This window comes from Malus domestica, chromosome 09, assembly GCF_042453785.1.
Source record: "Malus domestica chromosome 09, GDT2T_hap1".
Classification (NCBI taxonomy): domain Eukaryota; kingdom Viridiplantae; phylum Streptophyta; class Magnoliopsida; order Rosales; family Rosaceae; genus Malus; species Malus domestica.
This window is the reverse complement of record NC_091669.1, coordinates 17,780,778-17,804,963: the sequence shown is the minus strand read 5'-3', so window position 1 is coordinate 17,804,963 and position 24,186 is coordinate 17,780,778. Positions and strand designations below refer to the sequence as shown.

Here is a 24,186-nt window from a genome sequence, read left to right as displayed (position 1 = left end):
TATCTTTGGAAATAACGAATCAGAAATCCGTGATGCGGATCTTCCGGATCAAATCTTAGGGGTGTGTTTTACGTAAATTATGTATTTTTATCCGTCAGAACTTTGAGATGTGATTGATAATTGGTTATAGGCGACGATGGTTCGTGATGTCTCGATATGCGTGCTAGGAAGTCGTAGCGCGGACCTCAGGTGAGTGGGTCTTTTCCTTTCTATCGTATATTATATATGTGTGTGTGTGTGTGTGTGTGTGTGTGTGTGTGTGTGTGTGTGTATATAAATTGATTATTGCTTACGATTACTGTGAATGCTTTAAAGTAATTATTGTGAACTACGAATGGCTTGATCCCTATTTAGGGTACGTAGGCAGTCTAACGAGATGTTAGATGTAGCCATACAATAAATGAGACTAAATAATTGAGACAATAGCCTTATTTATGGAATTGAGTAATGTGAGGGACATTAGTGGAAAATTTGAGATTTAACCTTATGAATTAGTGGTTAAATGTTAGTCATAAATCAATGTGTGAAGAATCAAGAATTTGAAGTAAGGAAACGTAATTAATGATAGTTAATTAAACTAGTGTCTAGTTGGGCTTATCACCGATAATTATTCCAGAAAATAAATACCTCAAGAGTAGGGCATTACAACTTATGCATTTTTATGCCATATATATATATATATATATGTATAATTGAAAATGCTATAACATGGTTGAGTACTAGATTGCATCATGGTTTATCTATATATATATTACCTGTGCATAATTATTGTGAACGCTTGAAGTGCAAAGGTGAACACAGGACAACAAGGTAAGTTCAGGTGAGTTTATGGTATTAGTTGAAATGATGGAGTTATGGCATGACTATATTATGTTTTAAGCAACCTCGACACTGTCGTACGGGTTGCCCATGAATCGTACATGTTATGTTGAGATGCATTGAGAGCTCATAAACTTGCACTCTGGTGTTAGTGCTCCTATCCATGGCCAGGGCATAGTCCTTCATGTGATGTTTACCTCCTGCACCTTACGCTCACCTTGGATCCAAGGTAGGTGCACAATCCTGTCGTACAGACCACTATAGGTGGTTCCGACTCGTAGGTGACCCGTGATTATTCGCACAGTTTTCACGTGATCGTAGCACTTGGGCGTATTTATTTATACTCAGTTCTGTCTTACAGACCACTTTAGGTGGTTCCGACTCGTGTGCAGGTATACTTATTGAGCCATGGATAAGTCGTACATGTCACTAGAGGTGACTCCGACTTATGAGCTAGCATATGTGATGAAAGATGTGATGAGCTAGCATATGTGATGAAATATGTGATGAGCTAGCATATGTGATGAGATATGTGATGAGCTAGCAGATGTGATGAGATATATGATGAGCTAGCATATGTGATGAAAGATGTGATGAGGTAGCATATATAATGAGATATGTGATGAATTAGCATATGTGATGAGCTAGCATATGTGATGAAATATGTGATGAGTTAGCATATGTAATGAGTTATGGGTAAGTCGTACAGGTCATTATAGGTGACTCCGACTTGCGTGCTAGTATGGGTTATTAATCACATGATTATTGATATTGCTGATGAGATGTTGCATTGTGGTATATTTATGATTTTCTGGAAACTATATAGGTGTTGTAGCGAGGGGTTATAATATTTTATATGGTTTCTATTAAAATTTTATTTCCAGGGCCACTCACCCTTGTTTTGTTTTCACCCTCTAGGTTTTATAAACTGAGCTTTCTTATTGTCAAAGATTCGTGATGATTCTTAGTATTGGAGATTATTTCGAGGGTACGATTCTTAATTTACTCTACTGTACTTGTTTATGCTTTAACGTCACGTGTGAAGTGGGTTCATTCCTGCTCACTAGCGCATTCTGGTATTTAGGCACTCTTAGGATTGAATGTATTCACATTTTCCACATCATCATACTTTATGGCTTCGTCACCCTCCAGGTGTCGGCCAACACAGCTCGATTCGGAGTCCTAGTGGACATCCCGGGTCGGGGTGTGTCAAGAGGTATTCATCTTCACTTATAAGTAAGAGGTTTTGTGTTCGATTCTCACCAAAGATGAATTTGAACTAAATTATTATAGGTAACCCAGTGTGAGGCTTAGTCCACTCTCTCACCCTTTTAATGTAAATAATATCGCATATATTCAACAAAAAATTGACATCAGTTATTTGAAGAAGTGGAAAGGTCCAAAAACAAAGGTTGCTATCACTCATCTCCCCATAAACTATATAAATAAGGAAAATTCTAGAGAAACCATAATTAGTAAATACAGAGCGGGTATAATACACGAAAAATAAGTACGTGTATTATTCGACAACTTTGTAAAAAAAAAAAATGAATGCGGCCATATTTTAAATTTGATATTTAATTTTTATATTTATTCTTTTTAAACTATATTCTGTAAATCACATAATATGACACTTTACAGCCGGATTCATTTATTAATGATTTAAATAAGGAATTCAATCATCAACCCCATCTTACGTGGTCTACAAAATATGGTCTGAAAATGTATTATCTCTAGCATCACCATATAAATAAAGGGCAAAATCATGTTGGTTTTATAGTTTTGAAAAATGCTAAGGAGACCACATTTTCTAAACAAAATATAAAACATCTTTTTAACAGATGTGGGGTCCACAATACAAGTAGGTCTCACCTCCATTAAAGAGTTGATTTACATGTGGTTTACAAAATATTGTCTTTGTCACATCCCAGCCCGGACCCTCACCACATCCCGGGCTCAAATACATCGTAGCACGATATTGTTCGCTTTGGGTCTTGACCACGCCCTCACGATTTTGTTTATGGGAACTGACACGAGAACCTCTCGGTGGATCATCTATCATGGGATTGCTCTCGCGCGAACTCGCTTAACTTCGGAGTTCCAATGGAACCCGAAGCCAGTGAGCTCCCAAAATGCCTCGTGCTAGATAGAGATGAGAGTATACATATAAGGCTTAGAGGATCCACTCCCCTGGACGATGTGGGATGTCACAATTCATCCCCCTTAGGGTCCCGACGTCCTCGTCGGCACACTTCCGGCCAGGGATTGGCTCTGATACCAAATTGTCACATCCCGACCCGAGCCCCCACCACATCCCGGGCTTGACTCCACCGTAGCACGATATTGTACGCTTTGGGCCTTGACCACGCCCTCACGGTTTTGTTTCTGGGAACTCACATGAGAACTTCCCAGTGGGTCATTCATTAGGGGATTGCTCTCGCGTGAACTCGCTTAACTTCAGAGTTCTGATGGAACTCGAAGCTAGTGAGCTCCCAAAATGCTTCGTGCTAGGTAGAGATGAGAATATACATATAAGACTTAGAGAATCTACTCCCCTGAACGATGTGAGATGTCACAACCTTCCTAGCATCACCTTTTTATTTATTTATTTTTTAAATAACGATTTTGAGTATATGGTGGATTTTCCTCCTTAACTTGCATTCAGTGCCAATTCTCAGGTTGAACTTTTATTTTGATAAATTTTTTCTCGTCATGTTATTTATATTTAATCTAATTATTCATCTACAAAAGTCACATGGGTCACTAAAGGTTATATATTAGAGAAATGCTAAGAAAACTTCTTCAAAAATAAGACTATTTATAAACTTTCTGTCACTTCATATTTTTAATATAATATTTTATAATAGTATTTTCCTTAACTTAGAATTACTCAACACCTAATTCTTTGTCTTTTCCCTTTATTAAGCATTAAGCACACATGTTCATTAAGTGCTAAATTTATATCGATGTCTACTGATGGGTACATAATTCAAAGATAGCAATTAAGCTTAGCTACTCAACGTGTTCAAGTTTAAGCCATGTACCATTGGTGATCGTGTTCAAGTTTTGGGACACTCACGAGTGTCATTAGTGCTAGCATGCATGGCAAAATTGTTGTATTGAAAGGTCGCTTGAGAGATGTATGTGGTGGATTGTCTTTGTGGACAAGAATTTCGGTGTACTATCTCGAATTTAAATCATCTCTTTCTCCGTAGTTTTGATAATTAGCCTAAATGATTTTATCTTTTGTTAAAAAGAAATTGGTCTAGAGATATTATATATAGTCATATATATATTGTAACTTTTCATTGCTCCTAAAGGTTATTACCTATAATTTTTTATGACTCAAACTCTAAAGAGCAATTAGTTGGAATGATCATTTTTTGACATTTGATTGCAGAAATAATAGTTTTTATCATATCATCACGATATTATCGTTGTGTGGTCGTAGTGTCATGGATGTGTCATCGATACATGATCAATATGTCGTCGTTACTAAAAATTGATTATTTCTACAACTGTCTATGATATTCCAGCTAATTGTCCAACTTCAAAACAATTGCGTGTTTGAATCAATAATTGTCTATTACATATACGCCATCAACATACCACTTTGTAAAGCATATTACATGTATGATTCTTATTAATGTATCAGGACACAGAAATTGACACACTTACTCACAATCATGCAATTTCACAACAATAACCTGAATAATAGAGGATGAAAAAAGAGTAAGTTGGAACATCATGTCACATGAACCTAACCAAAACCTCGAATTTATACACTGGTGGATATATCCTACAACACGAAACCTAGAGAAGGAAATTTTCGAGTTATAGAGATTTTCCTTGTTACCACAACTAGAGAAAAATGAACTAAGGAGGGATAACATCAGCATCGATCTTTTAAGAAAGATATTAGGGCAATTCTCAGGAATGATCACTTTTTACATTTGTTTGTAGAAATGATTAGGTGTTGTGTGATCGTTAATAAAAACTGATACCAAATATCAAAAAGATCTCTGCTAATTGCCCAAGAAATTATTATAAGACAATGATCTCAGCGTATGATACCTTAAACGAAAGCAATGTAGCAAAGTCAAAACACATCATTACTCGTGATAAGTTTGAAATACTACCATCTTGACGCTTCTGTTTTGTATGTGTTTCTCTCGAGATTAGCTAGAATAGAAAGTCATATTTATTCATGTGCATATATGTATTTAATATAATTATTATCTGACCATTAAGATGGCATATCAATCACTAGACCTGGCATTTCGTGTCGTATTTTTCGTGTTCGTGTCCTTTTCGTGACATACTTGATATCTTAACGGGTTGTGTCATGTAACACCCGTTAATGTAAAAGGATAATTTGACCCGATCCGAAATTGACCCGTTAATCTTATCAGGTAATATGACCCGACCCGTTATCTGTTAAAGAAATTATATTTTAAATCAATAAATAATGATGAAGGATATGCAAAATGAAGGGACTTGTGTTTCATGACATTTGGAGGGTTTTTAAAATCTAAATGACCATGTAACCATTGTCTAAGCATAGAGGATGCAATCACGAGCGTTTATATGTGATTTCACATGTTTCAGACTTGTACATTAATGATTATGAATTTTATTTATTTTGAACTCCCTTAAAAATAATATTCATGAGAGTTTGTATGGTTTTAAAAGTTCAAATGATAATGTACCCATCCTCATAGCGTAGAGGATGCGATCACGAGCGTTTGCATATTCTTTCACATTTTTCATATTTATAAATTAATTATCATATTTTTTTAACGTGTTTGGTATTTTTAAATTACTTAGATTTTTTATTTTTAATGTATTTTATAATATTTTAATCTTACTATTTGCCTTTAGTATACTATAAAACTAAATAAATAAAACTTAATTTTTTAAAATTTATATAGAATAATAATTAAAGAATTCATATTTAATATACAACATACACACACACTGTGACTATTGTATTTTATAGTAAGTTTTTTTTTTTTGTAGTTTAAAAATTAAAATCATTAAAATAACTTTTTTCTTAACTTGTTAAAATGGGTTACCCATGTCATTGTAGTGTAAACCTGTTAATAACCAATTATTATTGGATTCTTATTGTATAACTCGATTAATTATCGTGTCGATCCGAATCCTATTATTTTTATGTTATTTACTTGTCGTGTAAGAAATTGGCAGATCTATCCGTCACCATCTATTCCGTTTGATGGATGGATGATTTGGACTTGTTTTCTTTTTCTTTGGGTCAATGATGTTTAGACTTTGGTTAGGTGGCATACACGCGTTTCAGGCTTCCAATTAACATCACATATTAAAATTTATTCAATGAAGCAAGAGATAGATCGCTGGAAGTTTCCAATAATTTGTTCAAACTAATTATTAATTTATTTTTTTGACCTAAAAAAGTATTAATTTATTTTCCATTCCCAAGCACATGGGAGCTGAAATGTACAGTAGGTAAGGAATCAATGCAAACTTGAGTCTCTTGTCAATGGAGGCAGATTGTCTGCCTTTCTGTTATGGTTTTCTTCTTATCTCCTCCTATTTATGCAGTTATGGCTAAGCCACGTCAACATTTTATATTCTTATTGTTTTTTGTCTTATTATCTCTATAAAAAAATCAATATAAAATGTTGACGTGATTTAACCGTGACCGCACAAATAGAAAGATATGGGAATGACACCATAAGAGCAACTCCAGCGTTGCTGGTTGCTCGGGTAACAGGCAAGGAGAAAGGGCCCGACGGTCGGGGGATGGGGCTCTAGCGTATGCGAGCTCGAGGGACAGGCCAGGCCCAAGCGACAGGCTCGGCGGGGATTGTCAGCCCGAGAGCCTGAGGGCTGTGTGACGTATGGCTGATGTGCGACATCAGTGCATGTGCTCGGTGTTCTCTGCATCCTCCTTCCTCCTCGTCCTCCTTCCCCTCCAGCTTTGACGAGGATAATAACAGATCTGGGCTGTTCGATGGAGAGCACAAAATCGCGAGGGTTGTAGACGGAGATCGGAAACCCTTTCTCGGAGATGTTAAGGGCGAGATTTTGCCCCATGACGGCGAGGCCTGCCAAGCCTACGTGCGACAGAGCTGGTGAAGCTTCCATGGCTGCTGCTGAGAGAGAGAGAGAGAGAGAGAGAGAGAGAGAGAGAGAGAGAGAGAGAGAGAGAGAGAGAGAGAGAGAGAGAGAGAGAGAGAGAGAGAGAGAGAGAGGACCGGTCAAAATTAGGGAAAAATAATAATATTTTATGAATTGGGTGAGAAAAAAAATATTAATATTTTATTACCAATTGCTAGGGGGAGGGTTCTAAGGGTTGAGATGCAAATGACAATTACTGTTTATTAAGGGTAGTTACTATTCACTAGGTGGATTGAATACTGGATTGCCAGGGGGAGGGCTCCAAGGGTGGAGTTGCTCTAACAGGAGGGCAGAATCTGCCTCCCTTGTCAATTGGCTCTCTCCTCCATCTGTACATAACACAAACATAGGTGTTGACTAATATTAAAAATCAAATTCGTCGTCTTTTATCCAACAATATACAGCGTGAAATATTTGTAACATTATATGGAAGGTCATATGTTTGTTTGAGAGACGCTTAAACGTTGTAACATGAGTTTTTTCTAGTTTACTGAAAAATGTAACGGAAGCTTATCTTTTTAATAAATGAATTGTTATCCGCACTTTTAAAAAACAATTACCCACCGTCCCTAGTTTCTCTTTCAATCTTTTACAAAGAAGGAATTTATGAAACTTTTGGTATGTTAATAACAATTTTCTCTAAAAATGATTCAGAACATAAAAAAGAAATCTAATAATAGAAACCACTGATATTGAGAACAAAAAAAATTGAGAGTCATGGATTTTAATAACATTATTCATAATAAAATCTTAATATTAAATATCAAGAGATTTCATGAATATTAAATATCTAGAGATTTCATGAAGTAAATAAAACTTTTGAGTATTTATAGATGCTTTTGTTATTCTTAATAATATGGCTCGGTAACAAATCACTTCTTTCAAAACACGCCTCGTTCGTTAAGCTCGCAACAATCTAATTAGTTTTGTGAGTTAAAAAAACGTTAAACATTCCATCTTATGAAACCAACGTTATTGATGGATATGTTTGTTTTCTGAAAGTCAATAATTTATTTTTCCAAAATATAGATAGGTTGGTCAATATATAAATCTAAAGAAACCCCAATTATTAATATAATTCCAAATTTCCCCAGCTTCTCACCCACCCAATATATAGTTTGCAAACGGAGGGAAAAGAAGAAAACTGCAAAAACAACAGGAGAAAAACAGAGGCAGCTTAAATATAGCCCATCCATTACCTTCCTTAATTATTATTAGATAATTAGATTAACCCTCTAATTATCTTCTCCTTCTCCATTGAAAGTGCTCAAACCTCTTCACTTTTCCTTTTCGTTTGCCCACCTGGAACCAGAATCTCATTCCTCTCTCTCTCTCTCTCCTCTCTTTCTCTCTCTCACTAACCATTTTCTTGCACATCACATCGAACATGACATAAGACAAACATTAGTGGGAACATTTGTATTAAAAAAGTATTTCATGTAAGATTTTGTTTTATATTACCAACTGTTTCATCATCCCAGGAAAGAGAGGAGAGAGAGGAGAAAGATACAATTACAATAAAACAATTCCTCAACTGAAACTTAAATCAAAGACCAAATCAAAACGTTTATACCATCCTCTTGATCCTTGCTGATTCGTTGCCTCCAAGAAAAAGCTCCATTAAATACTAGTAAGTTTCTCGTTTCAAAAGGGTCTTGCTTACGTTTGCTAATTTAAGTTTTTGTTGCTAATCTGACATGGGTTTTATGAAAATCTCTCTTTCTGGGTATGTATAAAACTTATAAATTGAGCTGGGTTTTGCTTAAAAAAAAAAGAAAAATCATTTTTGGGTAGTCATGTGATTCTTTCTGTTTTTTGGCATAAACTTTGATCAAATCAGGCTTTTAAATTCAGCTGGGTTTTGCTTATTTTTCATTTTTTGTTATCTTTTTGGCTTAATCTGTAATGGGTTATGTGATTATTTCTTTTTCTGGCCGTAAAATTAGATCAAAATCAGGCTGTTAATTTCATTTGAATTTTTCTTCTTCATTTTTTGATAACTAAGTTCAAGTTTATTGTTTTGGGAAAGGTTTAGTTGGTGTTTTAATTGGTACTAATTTCTCCTGTGTGGATTAATCTGACATGGGGTGGTGATGTAGATGGAAGATGAAGCAGAAGAGGACCCATAATTATGTTTCTAAATTATGTGGGTTAATGATTTGCAATTAGGGATTTTATATGATGGTTGGGGGAAGGAACAGGGACATTAAGCCCCTTTTGTTGAAAGTTGGGGTGGCTTTTGCTCTCTCATTTGCCGGATTTCTGTTTTCTCGTCTCAAAACCAGAAAGATGAAGCCCTGCCTGCCTCCACCACGCTCTCCGTGCTCTTCGGGTTTATCTTCTCACTTTAGATTGTCGATTTATAAGAAAAGAGACTATAAGAAAAGATATGGATTACTTGGTGGGACTAGGCTTAGTTGTTGTTGTTTGTACTTGATTGTTGATTTAGTCATCGTTTTGATCGTTTTATGTATGCAGATAAAGAAAGTGAAGTTGATTTGGGAGTGAGGCCTCGGCGGAAGGATGACCTTAATGCCACAAGGATATCACACAGTTCATGCAATTCGGAAAAATATGTATGTTTAGCTGGATCATAAAGTCTTAGTTAATCTCTGCTTATGCTTTCGATTGATCTTAAAACTTTATAGCAAGTTAATTACAATGATGGTATTGCTGGGTCATAAAGTCTTGGTTATATGAGCAGATGAATTTTACTTGCTGACGTAGTTTCACTATGAAAAATAAAGTAGGAAAGAGAGCAGCACAGGAAACCTGTGTATTTTTGTTTATGATTATCCATATAATCGTCTCACTTGAATGATTAAGGATTACTTTTTCCAATTACAGAAACTAAAGACAGGATTATGGAATTTCTCAGTTCATTATTTCCCCTTCTTTTCCCTTATTATGTGCGGCAACTAAACATAGAAGGTTTACTGCTTGGACGGAACTTGATCATGCATTAATTTGTCAACTGTCCGCTTGTCTAGCGATTGCTCGTGTTCTGTGTTTTTCATTTTCCGGCCATGAAAGGGAATATATCACCTTTTCTATGTCCATATAACAATTGGTTACGAGCCAATATAGGAATTATCTCTTGCCAATATAGGAAGAGGCATTTAGTTATGAGGTTCCCATTAATTAAGACGAACCCAACGAGTGGCTTTGTTCTTGTTAAATTTTATTTCAGTGAAGTAAGCATGTTTCTGTATTTTTTTTAACAGGACGAGATGCACATGCCAAAGGTCTGTAATGTTAATTGCACTTCCAGTGTTTCTCCATGCAGCAAACACGGTGGAGGCAAAGATGGGTTACTCTTACCAGTGTTCAATGAGCTTGTGGAGGAATTTGACTTTGGTGCTGCAAATTCTGGGTTTTCTCCAAGGAAGAATGTCGAAACTTCTAGGTCAGATGCAGAGACTCCCAAAGCATATCGATCAGATATGGATGAATATGAGCAAGAAATCAGACACCTCAGAAACATAGTTAGATCGCTTCGAGAGAGGGAGCGGAGTCTTGAAGTCCAGTTGCTCGAGTACTATGGTCTTAAGGAGCAGGAGACTGCTGTTATGGAGCTCCAAAATCAGTTGAAGATAAACGGTATGGAGGCTAAGCTTTTCTCTCTCAAGATTCAGTCCTTAGAGGCAGATAACCGAAGACTGGAGTCACAAGTGGCCGATCATGCAAAAGTGGTGGCCGAGCTTGAGGCTACTAGGGCAAAAATTAAGATTCTAAAGAAGAAACTCAGATTTGAAGCTGAACAGAACAAAGAACAGATATTAGCTCTGAAGAAAAGAGTAGAGAAGTTTCACGATAGCGAAGCTGCTGATAGTAATTCAGATATTCAATTGAAGTTGAGAAGGATAAAAGATTTGGAGGATGAAGCCGAAGAGTTGAAAAAGTCTAATTTGAAATTGCAACTCGAAAACTCTGAATTGGCACGGAGCCTAGAGTCCACACAAATCCTTGCAAATTCTATCTTGGAAGATCCGGAGGTAACTAGCTGATCATAGTTTTCAATTGTTATCGTGTCTTCCTTTGATCATTATTCTTTAGAATTTACGTTTTACACTTTGTTGCAGGCAGAAGCATTGAAGGAAATGAGTAAGCGTTTAAGACAAGAAAATGATGATTTGACAAAGGAAATTCAGCAACTCCATGTTGATCGGTGTTCTGATGTTGAAGAATTAGTTTACCTCCGGTGGATAAATGCTTGCTTACGCTATGAACTGCGGAATTATCAGCCCCAATCTGGTAAAACGGTGGCAAGGGACTTAAGTAAATCATTAAGCCCAAGATCAGAGGAGAAAGCCAAGCAGCTAATAGTTGAATATGCAAACACTGAAGGATTCGGGGATAAGAGCATTGATTTTGATTCTGAACAATGGTCATCCTCCCAAGCTTCATTTTTCACAGATTCCCCCGAGTTTGATGACTTTTCTGTCGACAATTCATCTGCTACAAAAACCAACACGTCGAGTAAAACCAAATTGTTTAGCAAGCTTAGGAGACTCATACAGGGAAAAGACACTCCTTATCACAACCAGGCTGTGTCAACAGAGAAAACTGGATATGCAGAAGATATCGAGTCTCCATCTCTGTTTTTCAGTTCAAGTAAATCACCAGCAGCTTATGGTGGACAAGAGGGTCAAAGTAACATATTTGCAACTTCGTTTCATATTTCATCAAAAGCTTCTTTAGACCTTCCCCGATGGAGGAGCCCAAAGGAACAGGATACCAAGGATCTACGCAGGGCTCAAAGGCATAGTGATGTGGGAACCCCCTCCGGGTATAAGACCTTCAGCAGGGAAGGTTCTGCGGATTTCCCACTCAAAGATCGATCAGACCAAGACTCAGACTCTACTGAGAAAGCTGAGTTGGTGAAGTATGCAGAAGCTTTGGTAAACTCTCGTGGCACTACCCCGAATGTACACAGAAAATCAGCATCAGCATCTTAGTTGATCAACCGGTTTATATACGTACACATACATGTGAATCTTATAGTTAAGAAAATAGCAAAAGAAAGCCAGTTTTTACCATATTTTTACAGTTGAAGCTAGTTAAGAACTAATTGTGTAAAAATAGGAAAGAATTTCAACTGGTGAGAGGAGCGTACTTTTGTGCCAAATATGTGTGGCCACAAACAATGCAATTTACACTAGTTCACCTTTTTAATCTAATATGAATAATTGATAATTAACAATGGACATTCTGGTGGAAGTTCAAAATTGCTACATTTGGAAATAAACCGAATATTGTGTATGAGTGAACGATCTTGATTATGAAATCCCTTCACCTTTTTACTTTTCGCATGAGGGTTGAATATGACAATCTACCTTTTATATTGTCCAGTGATTGTTGACATGCGAAAAACATGATAATCTCTTTTTACGGAAAAATCTTGAACGTACTAGTTGATAAACGATCAGTTACACGGTAGAATTTCCTACTTTACATATTTTGGAGAAGTTTTATTTTTCTTCCAATAATGTTCCTTATTACGATATATATCATTTATGTGCGTTAAATAAAAAAAACTTGTACATAATATCTGTGAGGTAAAAGAAACTAGTGAATTAGTGACACTAAGCCTTCCTCTTTTCTTACATGGTTAAATCTAACCATTCGGTTAGGTTTATCTTTCTAACTTGGGCAAGCACAATCACAACCGTCCAAATTAGATTAAAGCATACCTCCCAACGGCTGTGGATTGGATGCCAACTGTATCGTACACGAACTTAAAACGCCTAATCAAACGACGTCGTATAGAAATTCCCGCCTTCTTAACCGCTTTTTATACCCGTACAGTATCACACACCTCCCTCTCCGTTGTAACAAACAGACAACTCTCTCTCTCTCTCTCTCTCCCCCCCTCTCTCCCCTCAATTTCTCCCTCTTCTCTGAGCTGCAATTCTTGAACTGCAAGGAAAATGGCGGCAGAGCTCTCAGACCCCAAAACCCCAGTGCCGCCACCACCACCAGCCCCTCCACTAACGCCGACAGTAACGGTGCGACCGCAGGCGCCGGCCGATCCTGAGAAGAAGTTCTCGCTGTATGTAGGCGACCTGGACCCATACGTCACCGACGACGACCTCCTCGCTACTTTTCGTTTCATCGGTCCCATCGCCTCCGTCCGTGTCTGCCGTGACTCTCACTCCGGCGAGTCCCTCCGCTACGGCTATGTCAACTTCTACTCACACTCTCACGGTAACCAAAAACCCCATCCTCTCTCTCTCATCTTTTCTTTCAACAATGGTGGCTCTGCTTCTCTGTACATCTCTCTGTTTCTCTCTCTGAAATTCTTTGTGTGAATATCTAAATCTTGGTTACGTTTTCGTTTTCTTGTTCATGGATGAACCTATGAAATGGGTTTCTTTTAATAGGTTTTTTCTTGGAGTTTTATTCTAGTTCTGATGCCCCTAGGGTTCGTTAATCTAGCTATTTGATTAGGGTTTTGGGGAATTCTTGCTAATGGAGAACCGAATTTCAATTTCCATAAATTGGTTTCCAATGGTTCTGTTTCTTGGGCTTAAAGAATGTCTTTCTTGAAATGGGTACCTATATTTTTTTTATTAGGGTTTAATTTTGGGATTTTCCTCTTCTATTTTTCTGAAATGGGTTTTCGCGTCCTTAATTTCTTCTCCTCTGTTATCGTGTATGATTTTTTGGTTAGATTTCTTGACAAGCTTTCGGTCTGTTTTGGTCAGCATCCAAGGCTATGGCTTGTCTGAACTACACTGAGCTGAAAGGGAAAACCATGAGAATAATGTGGTATCAGAGGGATCCCGCTCCAAGGAAAACTGGTCTTGGAAATGTCTTTGTGAAGAACCTGAACCCTGAAATCACCAGCACTCACTTGCAGGACATGTTCAGGGAGTTCGGGACTATACTCTCTTGCAAGGTAGCCGAAATAAATGGGAAGAGCAAGGGTTTTGGGTTTGTCCAGTTTGAAAAAGAGGAATCGGCTATGGCTGCTGTCAATGCTCTCAATGATACAATCATTAAGGGGAAGAAGTTGTACGCCCTCTGTTTCCTTTTGTCTTGTTTATTCTTTCATTTTGTTTGTTTTTGTGATGTTTGATTGTTTATAGATGGTCTTGTCAAATGTGTTGAGATCCCTTTTCATACATGGTATCGATAAATTGGTTAATGGTTACATGTTTATCGATAAACTAGTTTTGCATTTGTTGTTAATTATAATTGATATAAAGAACTCTCTTGTAGTTTCTGCATTTACATGTGTTGTTTATAGTTTCTGCATTTAGTGATATTATTATTTGTTTGTCAATAATTTTTTTCCCTCATTTTTCATTAGATATGTATCGAAATTTGTGAAGAAAAGTGAGAGGATACCAGCCCAGGATGAATCCAAATTTACGAATCTGTTTGTGAAAAATCTGGATGAACATGTAACTGAAGATCTGCTTCGAGAGATGTTCTCTCAGTACGGAAGTGTTCATAGTCTTGTCATCATGAAGGATGAGAAAGGGAAGTCAAAAGGTTTCGGGTTTGTCAACTTTGAGTCACCAGAAGAGGCTAAGAAGGCTGTTGAGGGAATGAATGGTGCACTGCTGGGTAAACCTCTGAGTTAATCACATTGTAGCGTTTTTTGTTAATAGTATAAATGTGTCTGCAACTTTCTCTAATAAACAAACTCAAAATGTGGATCAGGATCAAAACATTTGTTTGTAGGAAGGGCTCAAAGGAAAGCTGAGAGGGAAAGGCTTTTAAAATGTAAAGAGGAAATGCTGAACAGTCAGATTGAGAAACTTGAGTCTATGAATCTCTATGTTAAGAATCTAGCTGAATCTGTTGATGATAGCAAATTAGGAGAACATTTCAGTGCCTTTGGGAAGATTCTATCTGCGAAAGTGATGCGTGATGGCAACGGGATGAGCAGAGGTTTTGGTTTTGTTTGCTTCTCAACTCTTCAAGAAGCTGCAAAAGCTCTCAGTAATCTTAATGGTAAACAAGATCTTGTTGTGTCTTTTCATGCTTTTGCATCTGTTAAGCCTATATTTGGTTTGACTGTCTGATTTGAGTTTGTTTTTCTCAGGAGCTATGTTTGAAGGACGAAAACTTTATGTGGCTGTAGCTCAACGAAAAGAAGATCGCTGCAAGGCTTTGCAAGATTACTGTACTCTTCAGCTACCACAAAGATCTTTGCAATCTCCAAACTGGCCTGCCCTGCACCCGGTCCAGTACAGCGTTTCCCCAAGGCCTCCTACGGCTCCTCTGTTATGCCCGCCAGTCATGCATCAAAGTTTTGGTACTAATGTTGATGCGCATTACCCTTTTGTAAGTAATCCATCGTATTTCCTAATCAGCCTCATCGTTTGTGTGTGTTTCTGCATGTGTGTATTTAGTGTTAGCTATTTTTACTTGATTCATGATGTCACAGGTTCTAAGCAGACAACCACAGTGGGGTAGCAGCACTAGGAATGAGAATTTCCAGAAGAATGTAGGTTCAGTTTTCGTTACTTGTACGACAAGAAAATTGTCTCAAGTTATAATGCTGGCTTTTGTTGTGGCTTGAACTGATTGTTTTGTTACTTTCGCCTGTTTTTAACAGTCCAGGACATATGCTAACTCAAATGTTCATACCAACTCTTGGAATCATGGAGGTTATGAAGCTACAGGAAACCGGAAGAAGGTTTACAAACAGAGCGGAGCCGCTGCAGGAAGTTCAAGATCAGCAACTACAGGAGGCAGAGCTCCTCTCACTGAAGCATCAATCACTGGGAGCTCCAACTCGAAGACAACTCTAAGGGATCGACGCCGCTTGTTTGTTGAGAACCTTCAGGTCTCTGAGTAATCATGTTTTTTCGATTCAGAGGATTTTTATGTTTCATTGACAAGTGACTCTATAACATTGTTGTTATCTGCTGTGTCTCTCTCCAGCCTGGGCGTGCAGCACAGATAACAGGAACATCGGGAATGCTGTGGGAGTTGAACAGTTCTGAGAAAGCAGCAGCTCAAGTTTTGAAGGTGGCAAATGGTACCAGGACCAGCGCAGATCGTCCATGTTCGCTAAGGGTGGCCGCTACTTGAGCTAAAACACGGTGGCATTTTTCCTTTTGCCATATAGCTTTTTACTACTACAGTTCCTATCAAAGCATTTGATGCTTTCTTTTGGTAAATTTGCAAATCACTGCAAAAGATTTGCTAAACGTTTAGCTTAAATCTGACAAATTGGATCTGTAAATCTCTTCAATAGTAATCAATTAGAACATGATGTTTAGCTAAATGTTGCTCTCTCTCTCTCTCTCTCTCTCAATCAACAAAACAAGACCTTTTATAACCATTTGATAAATTAACAAATTGCATACAACTTATTAAGCTTTTGAGTCGCTATCTTTGTAAACATAGCAGTATCTAAAAGCAAGTAGTAGCAGTCTTTAAACATTTTTTTTGAGATATAGAAAGATCCATATAATCCCCTTATCCAATGAGGGAGATGCCTTGGGTGATCAATGCATCGGCAAGAACTTGGTTAGCGGCTTGAGACGGATGGACGCTGTCCCAAAACACGTATTGAGTCGCATTAGAACAAGTTCCAATCGACTTGGGATTGCACAGCAGTGATGTTGTCTCTACAATTCCCGTTCCACAGCAACCTCTCCTCGCTTCAGTGAATCCTGTAAGATTACCAGAGAAAATAATAGGTTCTTATAATCCGTATGCTTATATTGTTTCTCAAGTAGATATATTTTTTCGTTAGGCTACAGGTTGAGACTTAGTTCAGTACCGTAATTTGCTGGGGCTTTAATGACATCATAGAGCGGCTTGTAAATGTCGAAGATGACGATGTTAAGACCGGAAAGTTGCTTTTGGAGATTTCCCGCTGCGGAGTTTATCTTCTTGTTAAACCCTTGGGCATCGGAGTTGATTCTAGCGACACATCTTTGCTCATGGTTTCCAAATAAGGTGATTGCAGCCGGAAGGCAACCCAATGGAGGGAGTGAGGTCACACCGATCTTCCTGGCTCCCAGGTGGTACAAATCCTAGTTTTCAAGGAAGCGTAGCAAAACCTTAGGATCCATTTGGACGAAATGTTTGAAAAAAAGGATTCGCGGATTTAATGACAAGGTAAATTAGTTTTGAATCAAACCATCCCTCTCAAACGAGCCCTTAGTTTCACAATCAGAAATCTAAAATAGAAATTTAACCAAAATTCCGTTACTTGATTAGCGTAGTCCGCGTGACAAGTGATATATTAATGTTAGTGAGATTCACTTAAATGAGGTAAAAGTCGGGTGCAATAACTGAATTATCGTTTTATTACGATTAGAACTATTTAAGAGGAGCAATGAGCAGATATACACCTTAACGAAGCCTTGGAAGACACCAACAAGGATGGAGCCATACTGGTCAGGAGTGTAGACTTTGTTAACAAAAGGGTTGACATAGTAATTCTGAAGAAAGTCACTGTTTCCGGCACTCAGTAAATAGAGAGCATCCTTGATGATCGACGCCGCTTTCTTGCTGCCTGCTACCTTGGCGAGCTTTGTCTGGTATTCCTTATAATATTGCAGCTGCTGGGACAATGGGATTGCATGCTGCATTCCACACAAGTTCAATCGTATCAAAGTTACGACATTAACATATGTATAACAGCGTTTATCCTTGCACCCGAGATCCTGTGTTCAAAACCCCCTCCCCGGAATCATTTGTATATAAAAACATAATACATATATAAGTTCATAGCATATACTACTGTTATAAATAAGATTGGAATTTTACGTTTAAGGTTGCTGCCTTTTCATCGTAACCCGATGCAGCTGAAGCGAAGTTGGCTCCGATCAGAAGGTTTTTCCCTGATGCTTGGGGGCTAAGATACGCCGGCGGATAAGTAGTGAACCCCAGAGTGTCGGCTGCATATATAAAGACATAAGATTAGATTTTTACCTGTCAATTAAATTTCCTTGGATATTCTAATTAACTACTGATCACGAAGAATAATGCAAGAAAAATCATATTCTCTAACCACATTAGAGAACTACGAGGCAGTTGATGCGCACTTATTACATCAAATCATGTATCAATTACTACTGACAACTGTTAATTAATACATCAGCTACCATATCATATCATCAGTTAACATGCTCGCTCTAATAGAAATTAATCGCAAATGCAGCTAAAGTGACCATATTATTAATCTAAAGAACTTAAATTCTGAGCTGCAAAAGAAAAAAAAGCAGCAAAACAGTCATTAATTTCACTAACAATTTAAACTTTCAGTTCTGCTAACTAAAAATCTTATGCAGATCAACATTAAGTTGCCCATTATGCTAATTAAGAAGCAATTAATTACTGTTTAATATTGTTAATAACAAAAGCACTTTTGTTGGAAGCTAAATTTTCAACTTACCAGTGATGTCAGTTGCCAGTTTGCCATTGCAAAACCTCCCAGTAGGCTGATGGCTCACAAAGTCCCTTCCATAAGGAGGGTAATTAGCCTTGAAAATGGTAGGGAGGTAGTCATTGTTGCCCACATCAACTGCAGAGTCTCCAAACGTCATGATTGCCGGAACAAGAGTGGTTGACTCTTGTGCATAATTTCCTCCAATCACAAACGCAAAAGCCAAAACCAAACCAAAAGCTGCTGCTCTCAAGAAATGGCTTTCCATGTTGTGAAAAACAGAAGTGCTTTGTGTTGTGAAATTGGAACTTATAAAGTGCTTTTGAAAATGGCCCTTTTGAAGTTTCTGGTTAGGCATTGAATGATAGATCAACTGGTTTTACGGATTTAATTACCCACACTAAAAATTAGGAAATGACAATCACACACATTTTGTCCGTTATATCATTGATTTATTCAATCTAATGCCCAAACATAATAAATTACTGACCCTTTTGGTCTTGCTTTACTTTAATTTCTTGTGATAATTTGAAGACAAAACGTATTTTTTTTTTTTTGGGTATTAAATATGCGGTTGCATAGGGTGGTTGAGAGGATAGCAGGTGGAGGCATTATGAGTTAAAAGGCATGTCTAAGCTGCATGTGATGGAGTTATTTTGGTGGTTCTGAAAAATCTTCTGGCCTAGCACAACTGGTTGGACAAATAAGGCATGGAAATAGGTGGCTTTACTTGGCCAACTAAAACTAATAAAATTAACATGTAGTAAATGCATTAGGTCAATTGGTTAAGGCATAGTATCGTTCAAGTTCATATCACTTTTCTGTATTAAAGATACATTGTTTAGAAGATCGTATAGGAAAAAAAATTTGTTAACGCGCGTTAATTAGGAATTGTGGGTCAGATTCAATTGTCAGAAATTGAAATAAAACTTTGCACTTAAATGGGTTCATGGGCATGGTATCACTCCAGTAGACCTGGGCAGTAGAATTGGAAATGAAATGATCGCGATTAGCATATTTTGAAGTTTACACTAAATTCATATTACTCTAACTAACTTGATTAATTCATATTTGCAATTATAATTGCTTTGTTCTGATAAAACAAAATAAATACGTATAATTAATTTTGATTAACTAACCTTGAATTAATCTTAAACCTAACCCAAGGACGATCACAATACACTAAAACATGCATCGAGTCCTCAGACATTGTGAGTCACAAATGGATGAGGTCTCTTAATGTTTTAGAAATAATTAGTTGGAACCGTTCCTTATAATTATTGATGATTTAGGACCTGGCATTTTAAGTGAGGTCCCACATTTGCCACAATCTACGGTCAAGATATGCAACAAATCAGAGTGGATACTTGTTGCCATCAAGCTTTGCCAGCTTCAACGTTGCGACGCGTTCTGTGCTTGTTTGATGTTTTTGGAAATTAAATGAGACTCAGACTTAAATCTTTTTTGAGAAGAAATGTAGTAGCGACAACCTATATACATAAATGCCTATGAAAAATTACATGTACTTGCTTGATCAAAATACTAGCAACGTCCAGACTTTGGTGGTTCGACCAAAACATATTATATGCAATAAAAAAGGCCTGCATAAAAATGCCATCAACCTAACCATATATTATTATATAATTATAATAGGTATGAGCGTAAACTACCAGCATAAAAATGTTATCCAAGTTAACGTTAATTCTTATCACGTGCACAGAGCCGGCCCTGAGGGTGTGCAAAAGGTGCCACCGCACAAGGCCCCCAATTCGGAAGGATCCCCAAAGTTTCTTTACATGTAAACATATACTATTATATACTTAAATGTGCAAGATAATAATAATCATCACACCAGTGCTAGTGGTGTAGGCCTTCAATCTTCTTGTACATGGCCCGGGTTTGAGTCCTTGTAGAACTATTTTGCTATTTTTAAGTTTTGCAAATTTATTAACTTAAAAAGTTGTTAAGTTTTACACAAAAAACCGTGCAACATATTTCGAATTGAAGACCTTTTAAGACAGAAAACACTCTTGTCCACTCAAAGTGGTGCTCTAATTTGTAGTATTTAAATTTTACAGATACAAATTTAAAAAAAAATAACAAAGAAAATACAGTATTAAAAAATGAAGAGCCTCCATCTAAATCTTGCACAGGGCCTCTAAATTCTCAGGGCCGGCCCTGCACGTGCAAACCACGTGACTCATTTGAGAATAAAAGCGTCACTTCACTAGACTTTCATACAAAAAAACTATAGAATCACAAATATTTGCATAGGTCGACATTTTACAAATCTAGGGTTTTTAATTATTCTAAAGAACGAAGTGACCGGACTACCTTACATGTTGTGCACATGCTTCCATTTAACATAAATTTGGATGGAATGAATGAAAAACTAACAGCAGGGGAAATTGGCCAAAAAAAAAATATTAAGTTCTTAATTTTCCAACTAAAAAGTTTAGGGGAAAATCAAAAGTTAAGTGAAAGTTCAGGGGAAAAATCAGCAATTTACTCTATGTATAATTTGGAATTTGGAAAACTGTTGGATTTCGAAGGAATCATCACCATTATTTAAATTTCATACTTGAATTCTATGAAAAATATTATATATAAATTCTATAGTACTTCAACTCCATGTTTAGATCCCACAGCAAATACAGTAAAACCTTACATAATAGCACGATACACACACATGTATATATGCTTCTCCAAATTCCTATATGATTCTAGGATTGATACACGATTTATAGCTATTTTTGTATTAATATGTCCAAATTCGTGCCATAAGATCATTAAGAAATAATCTTGTTTAAAACAGAATAATTATACAACCTGATCATAATCAACAATTTACACTGATATAAACAGCATGGTGGTGTTGCCAAGCATATGCAATCACAACTTGGATTAAACATGCAGTTCATGTACATAATCCAACGTTAAACCTAATAGGTTTTAATCATATATATAATCAATGGCTCTGATACCAACTGTTAGAGTTATATGGTTACACAATAAAACACAAATGAAAGAGTTGGTTTGCCTGATCATGAAGCGGTAGCCATGGAAGGCTAAACGGAGAGGGTGGAGGCCGCGGTAACCAAGGTCTTACAAACACCTAACCGGATACAACTACTTTATGAGAAGTATTATGTTATGTGTATCTAAGATTTGCAGGGACCTTAGTATTTGTACAAGCTAAGAACTAGGGTTTCCGTCCAAAAAGGAAACCTAATCCCACTTTCTTAGCTACCAAGAAAGGTATCATAATCACAAGTAATTAAGGACTCCATCAATCCTACTTATATTATAAGACACTTAATATAAGATTGATACCTTAAGAGTTTAAATCACAATCTACATTATTCTCCAATATTACATTCCTATTACATGTAGTAGACCACTTAAAGGTTGATTTATTTATATTGGATAGGTTTACATGTCAAAATGGTCCATGCGTTATAGTCATGGGGTCAATTTAGTCCCCGTGTTTTCAATTTGGATAATTTGGTCTTCGTTAGCCAATTAAGGAGTTTCCATGTAATCTCTATTAAACAATTCCGACCTCCTCCCTAACGTTCTCTACTCTCCCAATTTTCTTGCACCCCCACTCTTTTCTATGTCACAACCCTAAGGATTTTTTAGATTACAAGTTTTATCTCTTATGTGTGTCATTTCTCGTTGATTTGCATTTTCTTTATATTTAAATTTAAATAAAGAGAAAGGGAATATATGGCTCTCTCAATTGCGGTATGTTTCTCGATTACACAGTCAGAGGCAAGGTAGTCGGGGTTAATTTTCTTGTGACTACGAAGATGGAACTCGCGCGGTGACAAGTAGAGTCACGGTGGATCTAGAGACGTGTTCATTGAGTTGCCCGCATGTGTGTGGCTAGGGTTGGGGTCGGGTCAAGGACAAGTTGGATGTCATGGTAAGTTTGTTTAATTTTTTTTTTTTTCATTTTGAAATTATATATTTTTCTATTTTAATTGAGAATATTTTTATATAATAGGTTACAATATTGTTAAATTTTTAACAAAGATTGGGCGGAATGTTCTTAATGGGTTAACAGAGATAAACACGAGAACTAAATTGGCCAAACTAGAAACATGTGGACTAAATTAGCCAAATGACTATAACACATGAACCATTTTGACATTTAAGTCTATTAGATAAATGCAACATTTATACCAAAAACATTGCACTAAAGCTAAAAGAAGAAAAAAGATAATTTCGATGGTCACAAATTGGCCGAGCTGGCCTCTGGGCTCAGAACATGTTAGTCTCTATTGGACTTAGACATAGGGTCAGGCCCGTGACACAAAGGCGGGCTAACTCGGGCAATAAAATGGAGAATGTAAAGTAATGGTCTTTCAACTAAAAATCCGTGATTATTGGTCTCTTAACTTATCAAAATGTGCAGTTATGGTCCTTTCGTCAACTCCGTTAAAACTTTAGTCAAAATGAGTCATGGTGGAAGGACCATTGCTACATGAGTTAAAATTAAGGAACCACTGCTCCAATTAGGTTAACCTTGAGAGACAATTTCTCCAATTGGATTAAAGTTGAGGGATCATTAGTACTTTCTAATTTGGTTTTCTATATTTGCCCCTTTAATTCAGCCTCACGTGTGTGACATGTGACTCATTTTGATGAAAGTTTTGATAGAGTGAACGAAAATGACCATAGTTGTACATTTTGACAAGTTAAGGGACAAATAATCACGAATTTTAGTTAAGGGATCATTACTCCAATCGGATTAAAGTTGAATGACCATTGTTACAATTTTCTCTTTTATCAAGATAGGTCTACTTGTACTATCTAACTGAGGGACTTTCCAATTCCATAGAGATTGATTTCACCTTAGACATCATCTCAATGGAACTTCCTATTCAGTTTCATTTCCACTCTGCTTTGCTCGAGCTAGTTCTGTTGCCAAACACTCCTTTAGTCCCACCACTACTTCACTCATGGTAGGCCTTTTGGTGGCATCGGCAGATACACATGCCATTGCTATTTCCAAAGCTTTCCAGCCAAAGCTAACATTGAAGTTCTTGTCGAATCTCGAATCAAGGATCCCGTTAATGTCCCCCTTTTCAAGCAAGAAAGCAACCCAATCACTAATGTGATAATGCGTTTTTGATAAAAAAATATGTTTACTAGTGATAATCTCCAACAGCACAACCCCAAAACTATAGATATTGCTTTTCTCATTTAACCTGTTTGATAAGTAGTACCTGCAATATAGACCATGCAACTCAAGTCATTATCTTATGAATGTTTATGAATAGCCATATATAATGATAGGTGAAAAAAAACTAGGATTAAGTACTAAACCCCCCCAACCTTTTAGTATCATTCCAAATTGGTCTCAACCTTTTAAACGTTCCAAACAAATACCCAACTTATTGAAAATGTCACATCCGTTAAGTTCCAGTTAAAACTCTGTTAAATTAACAAGGTTTACTTTGTCTCCAAAATCAATAGAAGGTCATGGAAGCATAGCCTCCACCAACTAATGGTTACCACCACCCTCATCATGCCATCACCTCTAAACCCATCGCAAAACCATCAACTTCACCCTGCTACTCAAGCCGCCAACCTCGAGAAGAAGGTTATGGAGGTTGCATCATGGCAATGATGCAACACCATGATTTTTATCGCCCACAAAGAAGAACTAGAAGCTTTACGAGCCGAGAATCGGCAAAAGAGGAAATCATGTGAGTATAAACAAACTCCTTGAAACCCTATTTGAATTCTTACCCTCTTATTTGTTAAGAGATTGTCCTCCTGATGTAATTTCGATTTGGGTCCATTTCCAATTCAATTCAATACCTATTTGATCA

The 24,186-nt window shown here is 37.0% G+C and overlaps 3 protein-coding genes across 5 annotated transcripts; 2 read left to right on the top strand and 1 right to left on the bottom strand.

The window, feature by feature from the left end:
- The first annotated feature begins 8,120 nt into the window (after positions 1–8,120).
- On the top strand, positions 8,121–12,188 carry LOC103443726 (protein CHUP1, chloroplastic). 3 transcript variants are annotated; one of them, XM_070804721.1, is made up of 5 exons: positions 8,121–8,611; positions 9,081–9,313; positions 9,460–9,557; positions 10,206–10,976; positions 11,064–12,188. In XM_070804721.1, the coding sequence occupies exons 2-5, from the start codon at positions 9,160–9,162 to the stop codon at positions 11,937–11,939; spliced, it is 1,899 nt and encodes a 632-aa protein (XP_070660822.1). In that variant the 5' UTR covers positions 8,121–8,611; positions 9,081–9,159; the 3' UTR covers positions 11,940–12,188. The 3 variants fall into 3 exon arrangements, with proteins under 3 accessions (XP_070660822.1, XP_070660823.1, XP_017190150.3); XM_070804722.1 differs by having other exon boundaries at positions 8,411–8,611; positions 9,151–9,313; XM_017334661.3 differs by lacking the exon at positions 9,081–9,313 and having other exon boundaries at positions 8,474–8,611.
- Positions 12,189–12,822: 634 nt separating this feature from the next.
- LOC103421822 (polyadenylate-binding protein 6-like) lies at positions 12,823–16,228 on the top strand. The gene is made up of 8 exons (XM_017328549.3): positions 12,823–13,188; positions 13,689–13,998; positions 14,297–14,556; positions 14,653–14,946; positions 15,038–15,279; positions 15,383–15,442; positions 15,554–15,784; positions 15,883–16,228. Exons 1-8 carry the CDS (start codon positions 12,912–12,914, stop codon positions 16,030–16,032), a joined length of 1,824 nt encoding a protein of 607 aa, XP_017184038.3. The 5' UTR covers positions 12,823–12,911; the 3' UTR covers positions 16,033–16,228.
- A 194-nt stretch (positions 16,229–16,422) lies between these two features.
- On the bottom strand, positions 16,423–18,611 carry LOC103421823 (GDSL esterase/lipase APG-like). The gene is made up of 5 exons (NM_001328846.1): positions 18,353–18,611; positions 17,725–17,855; positions 17,307–17,540; positions 16,730–16,985; positions 16,423–16,619 (listed from the first exon to the last, which is right to left on the bottom strand). Exons 1-5 carry the CDS (start codon positions 18,609–18,611, stop codon positions 16,423–16,425), a joined length of 1,077 nt encoding a protein of 358 aa, NP_001315775.1.
- Between the last annotated feature and the right edge of the window lie 5,575 nt (positions 18,612–24,186).

Coding starts and splice junctions, on each gene's coding strand:
- LOC103443726 (XM_070804721.1), top strand. CDS start 9,160: ATGATGGTTGGGGGAAGGAACAGGGACATTAAGCCCCTTTTGTTGAAA. Junction 9,314..9,459: donor ACGCTCTCCGTGCTCTTCGG/GTTTATCTTCTC, acceptor TTATGTATGCAG/ATAAAGAAAGTGAAGTTGAT. Junction 10,977..11,063: donor CTATCTTGGAAGATCCGGAG/GTAACTAGCTGA, acceptor ACTTTGTTGCAG/GCAGAAGCATTGAAGGAAAT.
- LOC103421823 (NM_001328846.1), bottom strand. CDS start 18,611: ATGGAAAGCCATTTCTTGAGAGCAGCAGCTTTTGGTTTGGTTTTGGCT. Junction 17,856..18,352: donor ACTGGCAACTGACATCACTG/GTAAGTTGAAAA, acceptor TTATATATGCAG/CCGACACTCTGGGGTTCACT. Junction 16,620..16,729: donor TAAAGCCCCAGCAAATTACG/GTACTGAACTAA, acceptor GTAATCTTACAG/GATTCACTGAAGCGAGGAGA.
- LOC103421822 (XM_017328549.3), top strand. CDS start 12,912: ATGGCGGCAGAGCTCTCAGACCCCAAAACCCCAGTGCCGCCACCACCA. Junction 13,189..13,688: donor CTTCTACTCACACTCTCACG/GTAACCAAAAAC, acceptor TGTTTTGGTCAG/CATCCAAGGCTATGGCTTGT. Junction 13,999..14,296: donor ATCATTAAGGGGAAGAAGTT/GTACGCCCTCTG, acceptor ATTTTTCATTAG/ATATGTATCGAAATTTGTGA.